The following is a 23590-nucleotide window of genomic DNA, read 5'->3' on the forward strand; positions in this document are numbered from 1 at the left end:
GTGTTTGAAGATTAGTCACTTCATTTGAACCCTAATGCATTATGAAATGACATGTGCGATACGAATATACTCGAATTCAGTAAACTGTCTTTCGACCAGTGCAAGTCAGAATATTACTAACTAAAGGAGGATTTTGCATAAACCTTTCTTATTTAATGAGCAAAACATAGGTTTAAACTTAATAGATGCAAGCATATTTTCTTTTTAATTTTAATGCATTTCTATGTTTATCTCAATAAACTTTAATGATCCAAATTCAAAAAGTTAAATACAGTTAAAACAATATTAGCCTTTATAATTGGGTTTTCAATTTATAGTTACGTGTCCATAATTTTCCAAGTTTTAAAAGCACAAAAATATCGCTTATATGTTTTTTTATTTGTATACAAATCATATGCTTTTGATCATTAACATCAACTGAGTTGAACATAATTATAATACATTAAAATTATAATAAAGTATGCATATGTCAAAGTGTAACCTATAAAGTGGCTCTTTAAACGCCTTACTCTAACTTGAAATCTTTATAAAATAAAATAACTTTGTGTCCTGGTGGACTGCACAATATCTTTAGGCAAATAAATTCTGTATAAATAACTTATATCGAATAATAAATGGTTGACCATGGCTTTCGGTTGATCAATGCCCTAGTGGGAAGAATAATTGCCCGTGGGTAATTATTTGCACTTGGACAATTATCAACCTAAAGCATTGGCCAACCATATATGATCTTGTATTATACCAGAACTATGGCATTTGTCAATGTTTTGAGCAGGTTTTGAAGATTAAATTGTGAAACAACATAGGATTTGATTAGCAGGATGTCTGAAAGGTAAAAATATTAGACGTAATAAATTGGCATTGAATAAGATAGGCTATTAAACATAACGAGTAATCGGCCCTTAAAACAGCAAACATTTTCGCGCGTGTTTTGTCATGGTGCACGTTCTCGTCTTCGTTGCGCCATTATCGCTTTTAAGCGCCGTCTCACGGGTGGAAACGATAATCATTTTTGCGGGAAGATTTTAAGTAAAAGGTTACTATACATAGTAGCATGTGTAAATAAAATATACTTTTTACTTCATTATACATCAGGAGAAAACAGTAATGAAAAACACACAACATGCTGGGACTAGAAACTGTTAAAATATCTTCGGGGGAATACCAACAAACCCCCCTGCCAACACTTTAAACCAAATAAATTTCGGTTGTCATGGAAGTCAAAGGGTAACGCCCCCTCTAATGCCATATCATGGATAAGCCTTTAATAAAATATTTTGTATCAGAAATTAATATTTATGCAAAAAGCTACAGAAACATGCTCAGTAGCAAAAAGTTTAAACATAAACCCGGTTTAGTGGCAATGGGCAAACGCCAAAGACATAGAACACAAAATCACAAACAAGAAACATAGAACAGCACAAAACTCTACAAACAGCACAGTGCATAAATACTATATATATATTTAAAAATAATTGGTATGTTTATCAAGAATTGTTAGGTACCGCCTTGGAAAAAGAAAAAATAGCATTAACTCTGACATGTAGGATTGTCCAGGTAAACTCTTTATTCGATTGGAAACACACTCGTGCTTTGTTTTCGCCCAATTTTCAATGTCCCCCGATTTCTCGTTTAATTTCATTTGCCTTGATGACTGATGAACGCACACGCACAGTTAACGTTTTCAACAGCACTCTTTAACAGTGGTATAAAAGGGCAATACTTTTGTATTTAAGACAAATGCCTGGATTTAGTTTTATTCAAAACGTTGATACTCTTTCGTCTACAAATTAAAATACATCGTAGGGATTTTTAGCCACAATTTAAGTACAACTTTCATTTTCCACAATTGTATAAGCGAAAACAGAGAAAACCAAAATCAAATGCACGATTCAGATTCCATCATTTATCACCGGTTTCTTCAGCTAAGCCTGGGTAAGGTCTGAAAGGGTTGGTTTGAAAAAACAAAGGCATGAGGTTTTTTTAGAACCACTTTGGAGAAACACCTTTTTTATGACAGTAGTTTCAATTAATAATACAATATAATCTTGAGGAACAAGCAATGCAGCCATTATATTTTTGTGTTATGGTTTTGGGATCAAAGCAGTTCAAGAACCTTAACACGGTATGCACTATACATGTAAAAGTACAAGACATCTATCGCAATACACACAAGTGATATCACGATATCTTTTTCCATAATCAGTTGCGGATACCGTCCTTGAATGGTCGGTGAAAACAGGATTTCACCGGAGAGTTAAACTGGTTTTCCTATTGCAGTCACACACTGCAATGACAAATTATCACATTTTATATCACTTACCTCGACGAACGCATAGTTCCATGCCACAGAGTACTCATCAGTGGCTTCTTCTCCTTGGTAGTGACCAACCAGATTCGACCGCAATGTGTCGGCTATCTCAGCTTGTATCTAAGCGATAATAAACCATTTGAGAAAAGCAATTGTACTTTTATTAATATAGTGACAGAAAAGTACCGAGAGAAAATATGCATGAATACAAGTAAAAACTCCGAGAAATAACGACTGTTTGTACATGTAGCCTCTCCGGAATGACAAATGAAACAACAGAAAGGATATGGAAATGATAAAATAAATCGCCTCAAAATCTTACGTTCATCGTGAAAATGAGAGCCACCGATGTTACGTGGGCGAAAGCAAGGACGGCGGTCAGACTCATATGCTGAAATATAAGTTATATAAGAAATTGTTTCATGCCATGTAACTAAAATATGTGATGCATTGTATAATGTTCTGTAAATGCACCTAGATTCAAAGTGACTCGCTCATGGTTTATAAATTGCACTTTTTTTAAAATTACGAAATAAAGTGTGGCAAGTCATAAGGAGTGGTAAAACAAAAATACCAAAGCTGGAACCCATTAGCAAATGTTGGTATTTGCTCAAATATTGTCTTTGAAGATCACAATTTTCATTAGCGATTACAACGCGATTAAAAAAAAAAATTACGGCTGTGGTGTTGCGTGATTGGTTGATTGGCATTATCACGTGATGTTATCAATGTATCGTTAACAGGTCAAGATATCATCCACTTAAGTCCCTGTATTCTATTTTTTTCTTGACTTTACCGGGGTGGGTTCGAACCCCACTAAAACCAAAATACTTTTTTTATGCTATGACTGTAGTTTTTCTGCAATTTCGCTATCATAGGGTAAAATAATGATAAAAAAAATCAGATGCATAACCTGGAAAACTAATGGTTAGCCCTAAAACATGACCCAGTCAGTGCTAATGCGGAGTGGTCAGCATAAGACACGACGTTGTTTACACAAACACTATATGACTATGGAACAGTCAGTTAAAGCTGTCTAAGTGTTCACTGTCTTCCTAAGGCTTTCAAACTCTTATAGCCCAAGGGCCATATTTGTAATAATACTTGGTGATGTCCCCCCCCCCCCCCTAAAAATATCTGACTTTTAACAACGAATATTTTAGTTACCGTCTACCATTGATCCAATTTATTTATGTTCTTTTTATTTTATTGATGCCTTTCCATGATTTCCTTCTTAGTTGTTTTCAGCCACATTAATATTAAGACATCAGATACATATATATCCCCTGTTTTTTAAGAGTTTATGTTCATTTTAAATGGTTGAAGTTAACCTATAAAGTTATCTCCCGTTTGAGTCAATGATTGTTCGTTTATGTGAACGTTGCAAATGCTATACTCTGGTATATATACCAGAAGGCAGGAACATGTATACATTGGCTCGTCACATTTCGCCATGGCCAACTCGGGTTACTCGAGCTAAATAAGTCAGTTAGCCACGGGATGAAGCTGATTCTATATGGAACATATTTGAAATTGGAGGTATGGCGAAATATTATTCATTCATTATTACAAAATAGGAGGAGACCAAACTCGTGAACTCGACACCAATCCTGACATGTTCAAAACACGGAAGTAGAGTTGTGCCACTGCACATGCCTACAGTATTTAACCGTGTAACGTGAGTTGATATGTCGTAAATGCTCGAACAACAAATTCTTGAATTTCAAGTTCATAAAAATTATTCTAGATCTTTAAATATTTCGAGTTTGAGAAATGATCCTGAACGAATGGTAAAAAACTGTTCAAGTTTTAGAAACAATGTTCATGAAACATTAAACCCAGGTTTAATATCATGGAAGTTGTTTCTAGAGTATTTCTATAAGTTCTAAAAGGCATTCGCTATTGTGTTTGGACTGAAAATATTTGTTCACGGTAATGCATGTGAAAACACTTTTTTTATTTGATACTGAAATTGCAGAAAAAATACAATCAAAGTTTAAAATCTGGTTTTAGTGGAGGAGCGAACCCACGCCGGTACAGCCAAGAAAATACTTGACAATAAATCCGCTCAACAACAATAACTAAAACATAGTTTCAGGGCTAATTTACCTATATTCAAATTTGTTAAAGGGTTCCATCCGTCAGTGTCTTAGTTTAAACAATTCTTATGATATGCAACACTTTATTTCGTCATAAAAAGTTAATTTTACAAAACGATTCCCTTTCAAACTTCTAGAATTTGATTTTTTTTATTCAGGAACTTTTTGACAGGAGTAATCTGGAACACAGTAAATCCCTTACATCTGTACATTCCAATAATTGTCGTTCTTTTTTACAAAAAAAAATAATAAAATACTACTAATACTTGAACTAAAAGTACATACGACGACTAAGGCTTTCTGGGCTGGGCACGTTGCAATCAGACATCCAATCACTCCTGCAAAACACCATAAAGTATGAGCAAGTATATAATCACCACAATGCATGGCCATGACAATACCAGAAGGCATGAACATGTATATTGAAGCACCAGGAGGCATGCGCATGTATATCAAAGCACCAGGAGGCATGCGCATGCATATCAAAGCACCAGGAGGCATGGACATGTATATCAAAGCACCAGGAGGCATGCGCATGTATATCAAAGCACCGGGAGGCATGCGCATGCATATCAAAGCACCAGGAGGCATGGACATGTATATCAAAGCACCAGGAGGCATGCGCATGTATATCAAAGCACCAGGAGGCATGCGCATGTATATCAAAGCACCAGGAGGCATGCGTATGTATATCAAAGCACCAGGAGGCATGGGCATGTAAAATAAAGCACCAGGAGGCATGGGCATGTATATCAAAGCACCAGGAGGCATTGGCATGTATATCAAAGCACCAGGAGGCATGGGCATGTAAATCAAAGCACCAGGAGGCATGCGCATGTATATTGAAGCACCAGGAGGCATGCGCATGTATATCAAAGCACCAGGAGACATGGGCATGTATATCAAAGCACCAGGAGGCATGCGCATGTATATCAAAGCACCAGGAGGCCTTGGCATGTATATCAAAGCACCAGGAGGCATGCGTATGTATATCAAAGCACCAGGAGGCATGGGTATGTATATCAAAGCACCAGGAGGCATGCGCATGTATATCAAAGCACCAGGAGGCATGAACATGTATATCAAAGCACCAGGAGGCATGGGCATGTATATTGAAGCACCAGGAGGCATGCGCATGTATATCAAAGCACCAGGTGGCATGGGCATGTATATCAAAGCACCAGGAGGCATGGGTATGTATATCAAAGCACCAGGAGGCATGGGTATGTATATCAAAGCACCAGGAGGCATGGGCATGTATATTGAAGCACCAGAAGGCATGCGCATGTATATTGAAGCACCAGGAGGCATGGGCATGTATATTGAAGCACCAGGAGGCATGCGCATGTATATCAAAGCACCAGGAGGCATGGGCATGTATATCAAAGCACCAGGAGGCATGGGTATGTATATCAAAGCACCAGGAGGCATGCGCATGTATATCAAAGCACCAGGAGGCAGGGGCATGTATATCAAAGCACCAGGAGGCATGCGCATGTATATCAAAGCACCAGGAGGCATGGGCATGTATATCAAAGCACCAGGAGGCATGGGCATGTATATCAAAGCACCAGGAGGCATGGGCATGTATATTGAAGCACCAGGAGGCATGGGCATGTATATCAAAGCACCAGGAGGCATGCGCATGTATATCAAAGCACCAGGAGGCATGCGCATGTATATCAAAGCACCAGGAGGCATGGGCATGTATATCAAAGCACCAGGAGGCATGCGCATGTATATCAAAGCACCAGGAGGCATGGGCATGTATATTGAAGCACCAGGAGGCATGCGCATGTATATCAAAGCACCAGGAGGCATGCGCATGTATATCAAAGCACCAGGAGGCATGCGCATGTATATCAAAGCACCAGGAGGCATGCGCATGTATATCAAAGCACCAGGAGGCATGCGCATGTATATCAAAGCACCAGGAGGCGTGGGCATGTATATTGAAGCACCAGGAGGCATGGGCATGTATATCAAAGCACCAGGAGGCATGGGCATGTATATCAAAGCACCAGGAGGCATGGGCATGTATATCAAAGCACCAGGAGGCATGCGCATGTATATCAAAGCACCAGGAGGCATGCGCATGTATATTGAAGCACCAGGAGGCATGGGTATGTATATCAAAGCACCAGGAGGCATGGGCATGTATATCAAAGCACCAGGAGGCATGGGCATGTATATCAAAGCACCAGGAGGCATGCGCATGTATATCAAAACACCAGGAGGCATGCGCATGTATATTGAAGCACCAGGAGGCATGGGTATGTATATCAAAGCATCAGGAGGCATGGGCATGTATATCAAAGCACCAGGAGGCATGCGCATGTATATCAAAGCACCAAGAGGCATTGGCATGTATATCAAAGCACCAGGAGGCATGGGTTTGTATATCAAAGCACCAGGTGGCATGGGCATGTATATCAAAGCACCAGGAGGCATGCGCATGTATATCAATTTAGCCAAGCACCAGGAGGCATGGGCATGTATATCAAAGCATCAGGAGGCATACGCATATATATCAAAGCACCAGGAGGCATGGGCATGTATATCAAAGCACCAGGAGGCATGCGCATGTATATTAAAGCACCAGGAGGCATGGGCATGTATATCAAAGCACCAGGAGGCATGGGCATGTATATCAAAGCACCAGGAGGCATGCGCATGTAAATCAAAGCACCAGGAGGCATGCGCATGTATATTGAAGCACCAGGAGGCATGGGTATGTATATCAAAGCACCAGGAGGCATGGGCATGTATATCAAAGCACCAGGAGGCATGGGCATGTATATCAAAGCACCAGGAGGCATGCGCATGTATATCAAAACACCAGGAGGCATGCGCATGTATATTGAAGCACCAGGAGGCATGGGTATGTATATCAAAGCATCAGGAGGCATGGGCATGTATATCAAAGCACCAGGAGGCATGCGCATGTATATCAAAGCACCAAGAGGCATTGGCATGTATATCAAAGCACCAGGAGGTATGGGTTTGTATATCAAAGCACCAGGTGGCATGGGCATGTATATCAAAGCACCAGGAGGCATGCGCATGTATATCAATTTAGCCAAGCACCAGGAGGCATGCGCATGTATATCAAAGCACCAGGAGGCATGGGCATGTAAAATAAAGCACCAGGAGGCATGGGCATGTATATCAAAGCACCAGGAGGCATGGGCATGTATATCAAAGCACCAGGAGGCATGCGCATGTATATTGAAGCACCAGGAGGCATGCGCATGTATATCAAAGCACCAGGAGGCATGGGCATGTATATCAAAGCACCAGGAGGCAAGCGCATGTATATCAAAGCACCAGGAGGCATGGGCATGTATATCAAAGCACCAGGAGGCATGGGCATGTATATCAAAGCACCAGGAGGCATGGGCATGTATATTGAAGCACCAGGAGGCATGGGCATGTATATCAAAGCACCAGGAGGCATGCGCATGTATATCAAAGCACCAGGAGGCATGCGCATGTATATCAAAGCACCAGGAGGCATGGGCATATATATCAAAGCACCAGGAGGCATGCGCATGTATATCAAAGCACCAGGAGGCATGGGCATGTATATTGAAGCACCAGGAGGCATGCGCATGTATATCAAAGCACCAGGAGGCATGCGCATGTATATCAAAGCACCAGAAGGCATAGGCATGTAAATCAAGGCACCAGGTGGCATGAACATGTATATTGAAGCACCAGGAGGCATGCGCATGTATATCAAAGCACCAGGAGGCATGGGCATGTATATCAAAGCACCAGGAGGCATGGGCATGTATATCAAAGCACCAGGAGGCATGGGCATGTATATCAAAGCACCAGGAGGCATTGGCATGTATATCAAAGCACCAGAAGGCATGGGCATGTATATCAAAACACCAGGAGGCATGTGCATGTATATCAAAGCACCAGGAGGCATGGGCATGTATTTCAAAACACCAGGAGGCATGGACATGTATATCAAAGCACCAGGAGACATGAACATGTATATCAAAGCACCAGGAGGCATGGGCATGTATATCAAAGCACCAGGAGGCATGGACATGTATATAAAAGCAACAGGAGGCATGAACATGTATATTGAATCACCAGGAGGCAATGGCATGTATATCAAAGCACCAGGAGGCATGGGCATGTATATCAATTCACCAGGAGGCATTAACATGTATATCGAAGCACCAGGAGGCATGGGCATGTATATCAAAGCACCAGGAGGCATGGGCATGTATATTGAAGCACCAGGAGGCATGGGCATGTATATCAAAGCACCAGGAGGCATTGGCATGTATATCAAAGCACCAGGAGGCATGCGCATGTATATCAAAGCACCAGGAGGCATGGACATGTATATTGAAGCACCAGGAGGCATGCGCATGTATATCAAAGCACCAGGAGGCATGGGCATGTATATCAAAGCACCAGGAGGCATGCGCATGTATATCAAAGCACCAGGAGGCATGGGCATGTAAATCAAGGCACCAGGTGGCATGAACATGTATATTGAAGCACCAGGAGGCATGGGCATGCATATCAAAGCACCAGGAGACATGAACATGTATATCAAAGCACTAGAAGGCATAGGCATGTAAATCAAGGCACCAGGTGGCATGAACATGTATATTGAAGCACCAGGTGGCATGCGCATGTATATCAAAGCACCAGGAGGCATGGGCATGTATATCAAAGCACCAGGAGGCATGGGCATGTATATCAAGGCACCAGGTGGCATGAACATGTATATCAAAGCACCAGGAGGCATGGGCATGTATACCAAAGCACCAGGAGGCATGCGTATGTATATCAAAGCACCAGGAGGCATGGGCATGTAAAATAAAGCACCAGGAGGCATGGGCATGTATATCAAAGCACCAGGAGGTATTGGCATGTATATCAAAGCACCAGGAGGCATGGGCATGTAAATCAAAGCACCAGGAGGCATGCGCATGTATATTGAAGCACCAGGAGGCATGCGCATGTATATCAAAGCACCAGGAGGCATGGGTATGTATATCAAAGCACCAGGAGGCATGCGCATGTATATCAAAGCACCAGGAGGCATGGGCATGTATATCAAAGCACCAGGAGGCAAGCGCATGTATATCAAAGCACCAGGATGCATGGGCATGTATATCAAAGCACCAGGAGGCATGGGCATGTATATCAAAGCACCAGGAGGCATGGGCATGTATATTGAAGCACCAGGAGGCATGGGCATGTATATCAAAGCACCAGGAGGCATGCGCATGTATATCAAAGCACCAGGAGGCATGCGCATGTATATCAAAGCACCAGGAGGCATGGGCATATATATCAAAGCACCAGGAGGCATGGACATGTATATCAAAACACCAGGAGGCATGCGCATGTATATCAAAGCACCAGGAGGCATGGGTATGTATATCAAAGCACCAGGAGGCATGAACATGTATATTGAATCACCAGGAGGCATGGGCATGTATATCAAAGCACCAGGAGGCATGGGCATGTATATCAAAGCACCAGGAGGCATGGGCATGTATATCAATGCATAGGATGCATGTGCATGTATATCAAAGCACCAGAAGGCATAGGCATGTAAATCAAGGCACCAGGTGGCATGAACATGTATATTGAAGCACCAGGAGGCATGGGCATGTATATCAAAGCACCATGAGACATGAACATGTATATCAAAGCACCAGAAGGCATAGGCATGTAAATCAAGGCACCAGGAGGCATGCGCATGTATATCAAAGCACCAGGAGGCATGGGCATGTATATTGAAGCACCAGGAGGCATGCGCATGTATATCAAAGCACCAGGAGGCATGCGCATGTATATCAAAGCACCAGGAGGCATGCGCATGTATATCAAAGCACCAGGAGGCATGCGCATGTATATCAAAGCACCAGGAGGCATGCGCATGTATATCAAAGCACCAGGAGGCGTGGGCATGTATATTGAAGCACCAGGAGGCATGGGCATGTATATCAAAGCACCAGGAGGCATGGGCATGTATATCAAAGCACCAGGAGGCATGGGCATGTATATCAAAGCACCAGGAGGCATGCGCATGTATATCAAAGCACCAGGAGGCATGCGCATGTATATTGAAGCACCAGGAGGCATGGGTATGTATATCAAAGCACCAGGAGGCATGGGCATGTATATCAAAGCACCAGGAGGCATGGGCATGTATATCAAAGCACCAGGAGGCATGCGCATGTATATCAAAACACCAGGAGGCATGCGCATGTATATTGAAGCACCAGGAGGCATGGGTATGTATATCAAAGCATCAGGAGGCATGGGCATGTATATCAAAGCACCAGGAGGCATGGGCATGTATATCAAAGCACCAAGAGGCATTGGCATGTATATCAAAGCACCAGGAGGTATGGGTTTGTATATCAAAGCACCAGGTGGCATGGGCATGTATATCAAAGCACCAGGAGGCATGCGCATGTATATCAATTTAGCCAAGCACCAGGAGGCATGGGCATGTATTTCAAAGCATCAGGAGGCATGCGCATGTATATCAAAGCACCAGGAGGCATGGGCATGTATATCAAAGCACCAGGAGGCATGCGCATGTATATCAAAGCACCAGGAGGCATGGGCATGTATATCAAAGCACCAGGAGGCATGGGCATGTATATCAAAGCACCAGGAGGCATGCGCATGTATATCAAAGCACCAGGAGGCATGCGCATGTATATTGAAGCACCAGGAGGCATGGGTATGTATATCAAAGCACCAGGAGGCATGGGCATGTATATCAAAGCACCAGGAGGCATGGGCATGTATATCAAAGCACCAGGAGGCATGCGCATGTATATCAAAACACCAGGAGGCATGCGCATGTATATTGAAGCACCAGGAGGCATGGGTATGTATATCAAAGCATCAGGAGGCATGGGCATGTATATCAAAGCACCAGGAGGCATGCGCATGTATATCAAAGCACCAAGAGGCATTGGCATGTATATCAAAGCACCAGGAGGCATGGGTTTGTATATCAAAGCACCAGGTGGCATGGGCATGTATATCAAAGCACCAGGAGGCATGCGCATGTATATCAATTTAGCCAAGCACCAGGAGGCATGGGCATGTATATCAAAGCACCAGGAGGCATGGGCATGTATATCAAAGCACCAGGAGGCATGGGCATGTATATCAAAGCACCAGGAGGCATGGGCATGTAAATCAAAGCACCAGGAGGCATGCGCATGTATATTGAAGCACCAGGAGGCATGCGCATGTATATCAAAGCACCAGGAGGCATGGGCATGTATATCAAAGCACCAGGAGGCATGCGCATGTATATCAAAGCACCAGGAGGCATGGGCATGTATATCAAAGCACCAGGAGGCATGGGCATGTATATCAAAGCACCAGGAGGCATGGGCATGTATATTGAAGCACCAGGAGGCATGGGCATGTATATCAAAGCACCAGGAGGCATGCGCATGTATATCAAAGCACCAGGAGGCATGCGCATGTATATCAAAGCACCAGGAGGCATGGGCATGTATATCAAAGCACCAGGAGGCATGCGCATGTATATCAAAGCACCAGGAGGCATGCGCATGTATATCAAAGCACCAGGAGGCATGCGCATGTATATCAAAGCACCAGGAGGCATGCGCATGTATATCAAAACACCAGAAGGCATAGGCATGTAAATCAAGGCACCAGGTGGCATGAACATGTATATTGAAGCACCAGGAGGCATGCGCATGTATATCAAAGCACCAGGAGGCATGGGCATGTATATCAAAGCACCAGGAGGCATGGGCATGTATATCAAAGCACCAGGAGGCATGGGCATGTATATCAAAGCACCAGGAGGCATTGGCATGTATATCAAAGCACCAGAAGGCATGGGCATGTATATCAAAGCACCAGGAGGCATGCGCATGTATATCAATGCACCAGGAGGCATGGGCATGTATTTCAAAACACCAGGAGGCATGGACATGTATATCAAAGCACCAGGAGACATGAACATGTATATCAAAGCACCAGGAGGCATGGGCATGTATATCAAAGCACCAGGAGGCATGGACATGTATATAAAAGCAACAGGAGGCATGAACATGTATATTGAATCACCAGGAGGCAATGGCATGTATATCAAAGCACCAGGAGGCATGGGCATGTATATCAATTCACCAGGAGGCATTAACATGTATATTGAAGCACCAGGAGGCATGGGCATGTATATCAAAGCACCAGGAGGCATGGGCATGTATATTGAAGCACCAGGAGGCATGGGCATGTATATCAAAGCACCAGGAGGCATGGGCATGTATATCAAAGCACCAGGAGGCATGCGCATGTATATCAAAGCACCAGGAGGCATGGACATGTATATTGAAGCACCAGGAGGCATGCGCATGTATATCAAAGCACCAGGAGGCATGGGCATGTATATCAAAACAACAGGAGGCATGCGCATGTATATCAAAGCACCAGGAGGCATAGGCATGTAAATCAAGGCACCAGGTGGCATGAACATGTATATTGAAGCACCAGGAGGCATGGGCATGCATATCAAAGCACCAGGAGACATGAACATGTATATCAAAGCACCAGGAGGCATAGGCATGTAAATCAAGGCACCAGGTGGCATGAACATGTATATTGAAGCACCAGGTGGCATGCGCATGTATATCAAAGCACCAGGAGGCATGGGCATGTATATCAAAGCACCAGGAGGCATGGGCATGTATATCAAGGCACCAGGTGGCATGAACATGTATATCAAAGCACCAGGAGGCATGGGCATGTATACCAAAGCACCAGGAGGCATGCGTATGTATATCAAAGCACCAGGAGGCATGGGCATGTAAAATAAAGCACCAGGAGGCATGGGTATGTATATCAAAGCACCAGGAGGCATGGGCATGTATATCAAAGCACCAGGAGGCATGGGCATGTAAATCAAAGCACCAGGAGGCATGCGCATGTATATTGAAGCACCAGGAGGCATGCGCATGTATATCAAAGCACCAGGAGGCATGGGCATGTATATCAAAGCACCAGGAGGCATGCGCATGTATATCAAAGCACCAGGAGGCATGGGCATGTATATCAAAGCACCAGGAGGCAAGCGCATGTATATCAAAGCACCAGGATGCATGGGCATGTATATCAAAGCACCAGGAGGCATGGGCATGTATATCAAAGCACCAGGAGGCATGGGCATGTATATTGAAGCACCAGGAGGCATGGGCATGTATATCAAAGCACCAGGAGGCATGCGCATGTATATCAAAGCACCAGGAGGCATGCGCATGTATATCAAAGCACCAGGAGGCATGGGCATATATATCAAAGCACCAGGAGGCATGGACATGTATATCAAAACACCAGGAGGCATGCGCATGTATATCAAAGCACCAGGAGGCATGGGTATGTATATCAAAGCACCAGGAGGCATGAACATGTATATTGAATCACCAGGAGGCATGGGCATGTATATCAAAGCACCAGGAGGCATGGGCATGTATATCAAAGCACCAGGAGGCATGGGCATGTATATCAATGCATAGGATGCATGTGCATGTATATCAAAGCACCAGAAGGCATAGGCATGTAAATCAAGGCACCAGGTGGCATGAACATGTATATTGAAGCACCAGGAGGCATGGGCATGTATATCAAAGCACCATGAGACATGAACATGTATATCAAAGCACCAGAAGGCATAGGCATGTAAATCAAGGCACCAGGTGGCATGAACATGTATATTGAAGCACCAGGTGGCATGCGCATGTATATCAAAGCACCAGGAGGCATGGGCATGTATATCAAAGCACCAGGAGGCATGGGCATGTATATCAAAGCATAGGATGCATGTGCATGTATATCAAAGCACCAGAAGGCATAGGCATGTAAATCAAGGCACCAGGTGGCATGAACATGTATATTGAAGCACCTGGAGGCATGGGCATGTATATCAAAGCACCAGGAGACATGAACATGTATATCAAAGCACCAGAAGGCATAGGCATGTAAATCAAGGCACCAGGTGGCATGAACATGTATATTGAAGCACCAGGAGGCATGGGCATGTATTTCAAAACAGCAGGAGGCATGGGCATGTATATCAAAGCACCAGGAGGCATGCGCATGTATATCAAAGCACCAGGAGGCATGGACATGTATATCAAAACACCAGGAGGCATGCGCATGTATATCAAAGCATCAGGAGGCATGGGTATGTATATCAAAGCACCAGGAGGCATGAACATGTATATTGAATCACCAGGAGGCATGGGCATGTATATCAAAGCACCAGGAGGCATGGGCATGTATATCAAAGCACCAGGAGGCATGGGCATGTATATCAAAGCATAGGATGCATGTGCATGTATATCAAAGCACCAGAAGGCATAGGCATGTAAATCAAGGCACCAGGTGGCATGAACATGTATATTGAAGCACCAGGAGGCATGGGCATGTATATCAAAGCACCATGAGGCATGAACATGTATATCAAAGCACCAGAAGGCATAGGCATGTAAATCTAGGCACCAGGTGGCATGAACATGTATATTGAAGCACCAGGTGGCATGGGCATGTATATCAAAGCACCAGGAGGCATGGGCATGTATATCAAAGCACCAGGAGGCATGGGCATGTATATCAAAGCATAGGATGCATGTGCATGTATATCAAAGCACCAGAAGGCATAGGCATGTAAATCAAGGCACCAGGTGGCATGAACATGTATATTGAAGCACCAGGAGGCATGGGCATGTATATCAAAGCACCAGGAGACATGAACATGTATATCAAAGCTTCAGAAGGCATAGGCATGTAAATCAAGGCACCAGGTGGCATGAACATGTATATTGAAGCACCAGGTGGCATGCGCATGTATATCAAAGCACCAGGAGGCATGGGCATGTATATCAAAGCACCAGGAGGCATGGGCATGTATATCAAAGCACCAGGAGGCATGGGCATGTATATCAAAGCACCAGGAGGCATTGGCATGTATTTCAAAACAGCAGGAGGCATGGGCATGTATATCAAAGCACCAGGAGGCATGAACATGTATATCAAAGCACCAGGAGGCATGCGCATGTATATCAAAGCACCAGGAGGCATGGACATGTATATCAAAACACCAGGAGGCATGCGCATGTATAACAAAGCACCAGGAGGCATGGGTATGTATATCAAAGCACCAGGAGGCATGAACATGTATATTGAAGTACCAGGAGGCATGGGCATGTATAACAAAGCACCAGGAGGCATGCGCATGTATAACAAAGCACCAGGAGGCATGGGTATGTATATCAAAGCACCAGGAGGCATGAACATGTATATTGAAGTACCAGGAGGTATGCGCATGTATATCAAAGCACCAGGAGGCATGGACATGTATATCAACACACCAGGAGGCATGCGCATGTATAACAAAGCACCAGGAGGCATGGGTATGTATATCAAAGCACCAGGAGGCATGAACATGTATATTGAATCACCAGGAGGCATGGGCATGTATAACAAAGCACCAGGAGGCATGCGCATGTATAACAAAGCACCAGGAGGCATGGGTATGTATATCAAAGCACCAGGAGGCATGAACATGTATATTGAAGTACCAGGAGGCATGCGCATGTATATCAAAGCACCAGGAGGCATGGGCATGTATATTGAATCACCAGGAGGCATGGGCATGTATATCAAAGCACCAGGAGGCATGGGTATGTATATCAAAGCACCAGGAGGCATTAACATGTATATTGAATTACCAGGAGGCATGGACATGTATATCAAAGCACCAGGAGGCATGCGCATGTATATCAAAGCACCAGGAGGCATGGACATGTATATCAAAACACCAGGAGGCATGCGCATGTATATCAAAGCACCAGGAGGCATGGGTATGTATATCAAAGCACCAGGAGGCATGAACATGTATATTGAAGTACCAGGAGTCATGCACATGTATATCAAAGCACCAGGAGGCATGCGCATGTATATTGAAGCACCAGGAGGCATGAACATGTAAATCAAAGCACCACGAGGCATGACATGTATATTGAAGCACCAGGAGCCATGGGCATGTATATCAAAGCACCAGAAGGCATGGACATGTATATCAAAACACCAGGAGGCATGTGCATGTATATCAAAGCACCAGGAGGCATGCGTATGTATATCAAAACACCCGAAGGCATGGACATGTAAATTACAAGTATGTCCATAAAATTTCCAGAGAAGTAAGGATTTGAAAGTGCAACGATGACGTCATTTAATTTAGCAAATTCATTTAGACCCATAGAATATTACCGATTTGCAACATATGAGTTTAAGTAGAGGATATTGTGTTTTCACTTACTAAAACCGAGACGTTTGTGGTAGCTATACTTATTTCGTTAAAATGTTATCATAATTGGATTAAATATGTCACACTGGATCTGCACAACCTTGTTCAATTACCTGGATTGGGATGGGTGTGCAGATGCTTTGTTTCTTTAGGCGGGTCTGAACTAGGAATTCAAATGATATATTAGACGCCTTTATATTTTAAACGGATTGACCAGACGCCTTGAATTTATTAGGATACTTGAGTAAAAAAATGATATAAAAACTTAATACATTTTTATTGAAAATAAAATCATCTTTCCAATTGCATGCAATGAAAAAAGCCCTACCACAAAATCTGATTCTCAGTTTGAAATATTGTCTGTTACGATATTTGTTCATTCATATTTCCTCCGAATTTCATGGAAATACGATAAAGCTGTCAGAATTTTAATACATGCACTCGTATTTGATATTACATTGATATTGCATAAACCAATTATCAACTTGATGATACGTGCAGTTAGCGATATTTATATATTCTAAGAAGTGCATATATTAATAGCATCAGTGCGTCACGCATCATGATAAACCACGGTAAAAGTGCTGGATGAATCACTCCCATAAAAGATAAAGATTCTAAATGTAATCGGTGTTTACTAACAACATTCCTATCAGTTGACAAAATAGCCTTTATTATTGTTTATCAATTTCATTAAAACGTGTTGATTTTTTAGTTGTATTTCTTACCCAGAACAAAGAGAACCATTCCAAATGCCATGAAGGAGATTGCTGTTATTCTGTAGAGAGACCAGACATCGGCTCCCGTGCCACTTCCGGATCCTAGCAGTTTCATTAATGGCGCAAGGTGACCGTCTATCAGCTCAGTGTTGAAAAGAATGATTCCGCCTATTGTCGTCAGCAAAATCCCTGCAAGCTGGAAACAAGCGATGCAATGTATATTGGTATACATATGTATATAATTATAAAATAGCCAACTCTTGTTTATACTGTCACCTAAAGCCGGGAGCATGAATCAACTATATATTAAAGGAACTATACAATAGATGGTAGAATTGAAAGAAAAAAACTTAAATAAAAGTGATATCGGTGTGTACGTTTTATCTCACTTACTGATGAACCACATCGCTTACGACACACTTAACTGCCAAAGTTTTTGCGTATATTTCCAATCCAAAATCTATTGGGTTAAACCCATCACGTGACTTTAATACGCTAAATATACACACAGCATGGCTTCCTAAAATGACGGACTGTACAATGAGGCACACAACTCCTGCAAAACAAGGTAGACACAGAGGCCGACAAATTAACACGGTGATGAAATTGGTCGATGGAAACTTTTGAAAGAGATGGCTAATACGATTTTAAAAGGTTAGTTTGTGAAACGAACATGTGTTCTGCAATGTGTTTGGATGAAAAACACGTTGTGCTATTTAAAACGGGGAACCCCAGCTGAGACAGCGTTTGAGACGCCATGAGTTTTGCGGATATTCACTTTAAATCATGTAATGTCAGGGGTAGGTTGGTGCCAAATTTGTATCGCTGTAGTAAGGTCAAAATCAACTATCAATGTTCTTTATAATGAATAAACGTACGGGTTTAACCCTCTTCCCCACATAGTGTTTTATTATTATTGAATTATTATAGAAATTGTTGCTTTACCTGATGCTATTTCACTTTTGTTTGTTGTTTTGTTGCATTCAGTGTCTCTTGTTGTTTGTACCTCTTACACATGGTTACATTTAGGGTTGGTGTAGTTCTGAGTAATTTCTTTTAACTTATCAAACATTTCAACAAAGGGCTCGTCTACTTCTGAAATTGCTAACGATTCGATAGTCCATTTAGGTATAATGTCTAAAGTGCGTTTGATGTTTAATGGTAATCGTTCTGAACATAAAAATAATTTCCTACGTTTTGTAAAACGAATTAGAAGGATTTCCCCCTTGTTTATCACGAAATAACGCTAGCTGGCGATATATAAGCACAAGGATTTCGTGCGCATATAAATGTAAAGGCATTGAGCTTTCGGGAACCGATTCATTCACATTGATTCAATTGATTGTTAAATTTTATAAGAAAATGTTTCTTGTGAAAGTTTTTTGTTATAATGCAATTTCATCATATGAATGATCAATTTGTTTTCATTTGTCTTCAAAGAACATAACCATGTTATATACATTTGTAAAACATGAATCATAAACATGATATATTTTCTATAACTCTTTGTTAAAAAGCTTTTGGGTGATGATGACAAACGGGCAGAGGTTTCTGAGTTTTTCCAAGAAGGAGGGCTTTATCTCAGTTTTTTCTCGGCCAGTCGACCACGTCTAGTGTAAGCTCCATTTTTATCAGGCATATTGTTACCAAGACATACTTTGCTCATGTTGCTACTGTTGTCTGCTGCTTTTACAGTAAGGCATAGGATTTTGCTATTGTAAACATTCACTTTCGTTTTGAATAGTTGGAAAACCGCTAATTTTCAATAACCTTAAAAGTTATTATTTCATTCGCAAATACGTTTCGAGAGAATAGAAGGCTTAAAAAGATATTAGGTATTCATTAACAAATAGTATTTGGATTACTAATATATTTATATGCACTTAATGCTCATCTTTTAATATGGGGTATGAAATTAGTGTAGAGAGTGAATTTCTCAATAAAAACAACAGCTAATGATACATTATTATCGTAAATTGATATAAGATGGCTGAATAATACTAATCATGATGCGAACAGCGATTTCTAGTAATAATGTTGTTATCTGAATATATGAAAATATAAGGCGAAACCCCTACGGAAAAAGACTAAACGTTGAAAATGGACTATTCCAACTGGTAAGGACCGTCCAATTTGGTCACGTGATATCGCGAGTATGAATACAGCAAACCAACATGTATGATTCATTCTGGTGCTGGCTTAGACAATGTGATATATGTATTATCTCTAATAGGGGTTAAACACTATTTGTCCTTGCGCCAAATATACAAGTTAATTCCCTAAGAGTTTATACCGAACTATCTATATAAATATAGATATAAGTATGGTATAAACTGTCAACCCGAGAGTATTAAATAGAAAAGCGCATCGTTAACCATAGAAGTCATGAGAGTAAACTCAACAGCCCTTACTGTACATTGACATACTATATTTAGAACAGTTTTAAGGGGAAAGCTAGGGATATCGAAAAAGTAAGATTATTTAATATGTGCGTCTATGAAAACTGTTAATATTCCAATCTTTGTTGATTAATCATTGCTTGAATGATAATTGTTTTCACTATCCAATCATTTAAAATAATCATTAGTGCCCATTATTTTGCAAAGTAGCCAATGAGGAAAATTATAATTTGAAAGTTAGCCCTGGCACGTTACAAATGAATCTGTATCGATCCAATATCTGAGCAGCACCTCAACATGGTTATTCGGATCACGCGCTTGAACATATACTACATACATTTTGTTTAAAAAGGCCTTATTCTGCGGGAATAATCCATTGATGACATCTTTTCTATAAGTACAAATACTTGATTGCAGATTTAATCACGCTATATTGCGATAAATAAAGTTAATCGATATCGTGTAATGGTCACGTCTGTGATAGAAATATCTACGATAGAAATGTTGACATTTCCATGGTGTTATGGTCATATCTGCGATATAAATGTCGACATTTCCGGGGTGTAATGGTCATGTCTGCGATAGAAATGTCGACATTTATGGGGTGTAATGGTCATGTCTACGATAAAAATGTTGACATTTCCAGGGCGTAATGGTCATGTCTGCGATAGAAATTTTGACATTTCCAGGGTGTAATGTTCATGTCTGCGAGAGAAATGTCGACATTTCCAGGCTGTAATGGTCATGTCTGCGATAGAAATGTTGACATTTCCATAGTGTAATGGTCATGTTTGCGATAGAAATGTTGACATACCCATTGTGTAATGGTCATGTCTGCGATAGAAATGTTGACATTCCCATGATGAGAACTCTCCGCGAACGAAGGACCATTTATATATTGTATTTGTATTACATCAATTAGAAACATTACATTGAGCACAAATCAATGTTATGCTTAATTTTATTTGAACTGTTTCATCGTTTCGATTTATTTTTGTTTACATTTATTTCAGAACTACATGCACTTTAATATAAACCATATAACCATCGGCCTTCATTTATCATTCATTTGAGAAAAAGGCGCATATAAATATTTTTACTCCGAACAAGTATTTGTGCCAATTCTTAAACCATTTTCTTTTAAATTAAAAAGGCGATGGGATTCGAACCTGTCTCTTAAGTAAAATTTAGATAATATGAAGTAAATGATAAATGATTAAGAAAGGGCGGAGTGAGCGTAGCGAACGAGCCCTTCTTAATCATAAAAATATTACTTCGGGTCATCTAACTGACATAAAATACAACCGCATTGGCTGCCAGATTGTCAACGCAGAATCTGACGCATAGAGTGTGTATCGGATTAACGGCAGTAGACGGACCTTTAAACACCTGAGAAAGTTAAAATTCTTAATGAGTATGCCTAGTACTTTATGATTGTCTATCTACAATTTCATTGGCTTAAATTTAAGTTGTATTCTAATATATGAGTGCTTAATAAACCGTACCTATAACAACTAAACCAGCTCTCGCTTGTAGCACTTAATTAACACATTATCCTTATTGATTGATTTACTGTTATCTTTATACCGACAACCTAATTATATTATAAAGTTAACAACGATCATGGGTTGAACATTAATCAACTGCGGGCTTATTAAATACATGCGATGTCAAAGAAAGTAGACTGCAGCCTGTATTAAACTGGGATATATTGTCCACAGGTTACATATAGGCAAGTATACAGTCGAACCTCCTAGGCTCGAGCTCCCAGGGACCGGCGAAAATACTTCGAGCGTCGGAAAATTCGAGCCAAGCGGGATTGTTAACCTTCAGTGTAAAGAAATCGGTCCTCTAAATCAAGTTCGAGCCAACGAGGAATTCGAGCCAAGCGAGTTCGAGCCAACGGGTTTCGACTGTATAAATAATTTGATTGGTTTATGGTAAGTTTTGGATAAGTATTTACAAACTATTTATTTTTTCGGATAACTTTGACCAAACCTAAAAGTTGACCAGTTTTATACAATTGACTACAGAGGTTCGAAGGCACTTTCATCGTAGATATATTGATTATTGACCAGATTATTAAGGTCTGCACTATGACTTGACCTCGACGCGACGCAATCATGACTTAAATTGAGTTGAAATTCCATAAGTGACATGAGATAGATGTGACTGCAATACCCAGTCAAATCCAGATGTTAGAAGACTTGAAAAAACACAAAGTGAAGTACTCGGGTGCGATATCCTAGCTCCTTACGAAGAGACATCTTGGTTCTTTGCCATGCTCTGTGTAAAGCACCAATTCACGGGATACAGCTTTCCTTGGTCTTACCAGTCCTGAATTCACCATTTTCCAAGTATTACCTTTTTATGCCGAGCGCTAAGCAAGGGAGCTACTGGTACCGTGTTTTACGCATTTCGGTCTGACGTGGTCGGGGATTGAACCCTAATCCAAATAATTATACGTTGACGGATTTGTTTTACGATTTTTGATATGGCAAATCCTTCACGTACAAATTGTTTTGTACCAAAAGTGGGTAGTTGTTCCGATTGAGATTCCGGGTTAAAGCATATTGCGTTCATAAAATATCATCAAAACAAGAAATATTACTAGATAATGTTATTTTATATTAGTTCCGTACACAATTGGGATTGTATTTACGAGGTCTATCTCGAAGCTTGTCGGAGGTGGCCGAGTTATAACGATTGGGTCGAGTTGTTCCGCTTGGCATGGTTGTTGTCTGTGTCAGTCAAGTTTCGTTTTATTGGAAAGGTAAAACATGTGTTTTAATGCATTAATGCTTGTTTTGTGCAAAATAGCTTTGTACTTACATGGTTAAATATGAATATAAACCTTTATTATCCATTTCAAACATAAAATACTTCACTAAATACAATTTCAATATTTTTCAAAATCCCCCGGTTTTTGCACAAACCCGTTTAGATGTTAGTGATTGAAAGAATCCCGTATAACACGTCTATTATTTTAGACTAATTGAACCCACGATCTGCCGCACCCGAAACAAACGATCTACCACTAACCTATCAGGCGGTCGGTTTTCCTAGTTACACCCTGCAAGCAAGTATTAATCTTCCTTTTTATAGATTAATTAGGATTTCCCATTGACATGTAGGGGTTGTGTTGTCCGACGGCCTATGTCATTTAGGATTTTTGTTGTACGGCGAACAATATGACATTAGGACAATGTTGTCCGGTGTACCAAGTCGTATAGGGATTGTGTTGTCCGGCGTACAATGTCATATAGGGATTGTGTGTTGTCCGGTGTTATTTTGTCCGGCGTACAATGTCATATAGGGATTGTGTGTTGTCCGGCGTACAATGCCATATAGGGATTGTGTTGTCCGACGTACAATGCCATATAGGGATTGTGTGTTGTCCGGTGTTATTTTGTCCGGCGTACAATGTCATATAGGGATTGTGTGTTGTCCGGTGTTATTTTGTCCGGCGTACGATGTCATATAGGGATTGTGTGTTGTCCGGTGTTATTTTGTCCGGCGTACAATGTCATATAGGGATTGTGTGTGTTGTCCGGTGTTATGTTGTCCGGCGTACAATGTCATATGGGGATTGTATGTTGTCCGGTGTTATGTTGTCCGGCGTACGATGTCATATAGGGAATGTGTGTTGTCCGGCGTACAATGTCATATAGGGACTGTGTGTTGTTCGGCGTACAATGTCATATAGGGATTGTGTG

At 41.5% G+C, this 23590-nt stretch overlaps 1 protein-coding gene across 2 annotated transcripts in view; it reads right to left on the bottom strand.

Annotated features, from left to right (window-relative positions):
- The window catches only part of LOC128233418 (tetraspanin-1-like), a 57852-nt gene that overhangs the window by 27157 nt on the left and 7105 nt on the right, over positions 1 to 23590 (bottom strand). The window contains exons 1-5 of one of the 2 annotated variants that reach the window (XM_052947086.1): positions 17869 to 17913; positions 17485 to 17671; positions 4696 to 4748; positions 2634 to 2702; positions 2324 to 2431 (exon numbers count right to left, since the gene is read on the bottom strand). In XM_052947086.1, coding sequence (XP_052803046.1) covers positions 2324 to 2431; positions 2634 to 2702; positions 4696 to 4748; positions 17485 to 17590 — 336 coding nt within the window. In that variant the 5' untranslated portion in view covers positions 17591 to 17671; positions 17869 to 17913. Of the gene's footprint in view, positions 1 to 2323; positions 2432 to 2633; positions 2703 to 4695; positions 4749 to 17484; positions 17672 to 17868; positions 17914 to 23590 lie in introns of those variants that run through there. The other variant, XM_052947085.1, reaches the window with a different exon arrangement.

This window comes from Mya arenaria, chromosome 5 (assembly GCF_026914265.1).
Source record: "Mya arenaria isolate MELC-2E11 chromosome 5, ASM2691426v1".
NCBI classification, from domain to species: domain Eukaryota; kingdom Metazoa; phylum Mollusca; class Bivalvia; order Myida; family Myidae; genus Mya; species Mya arenaria.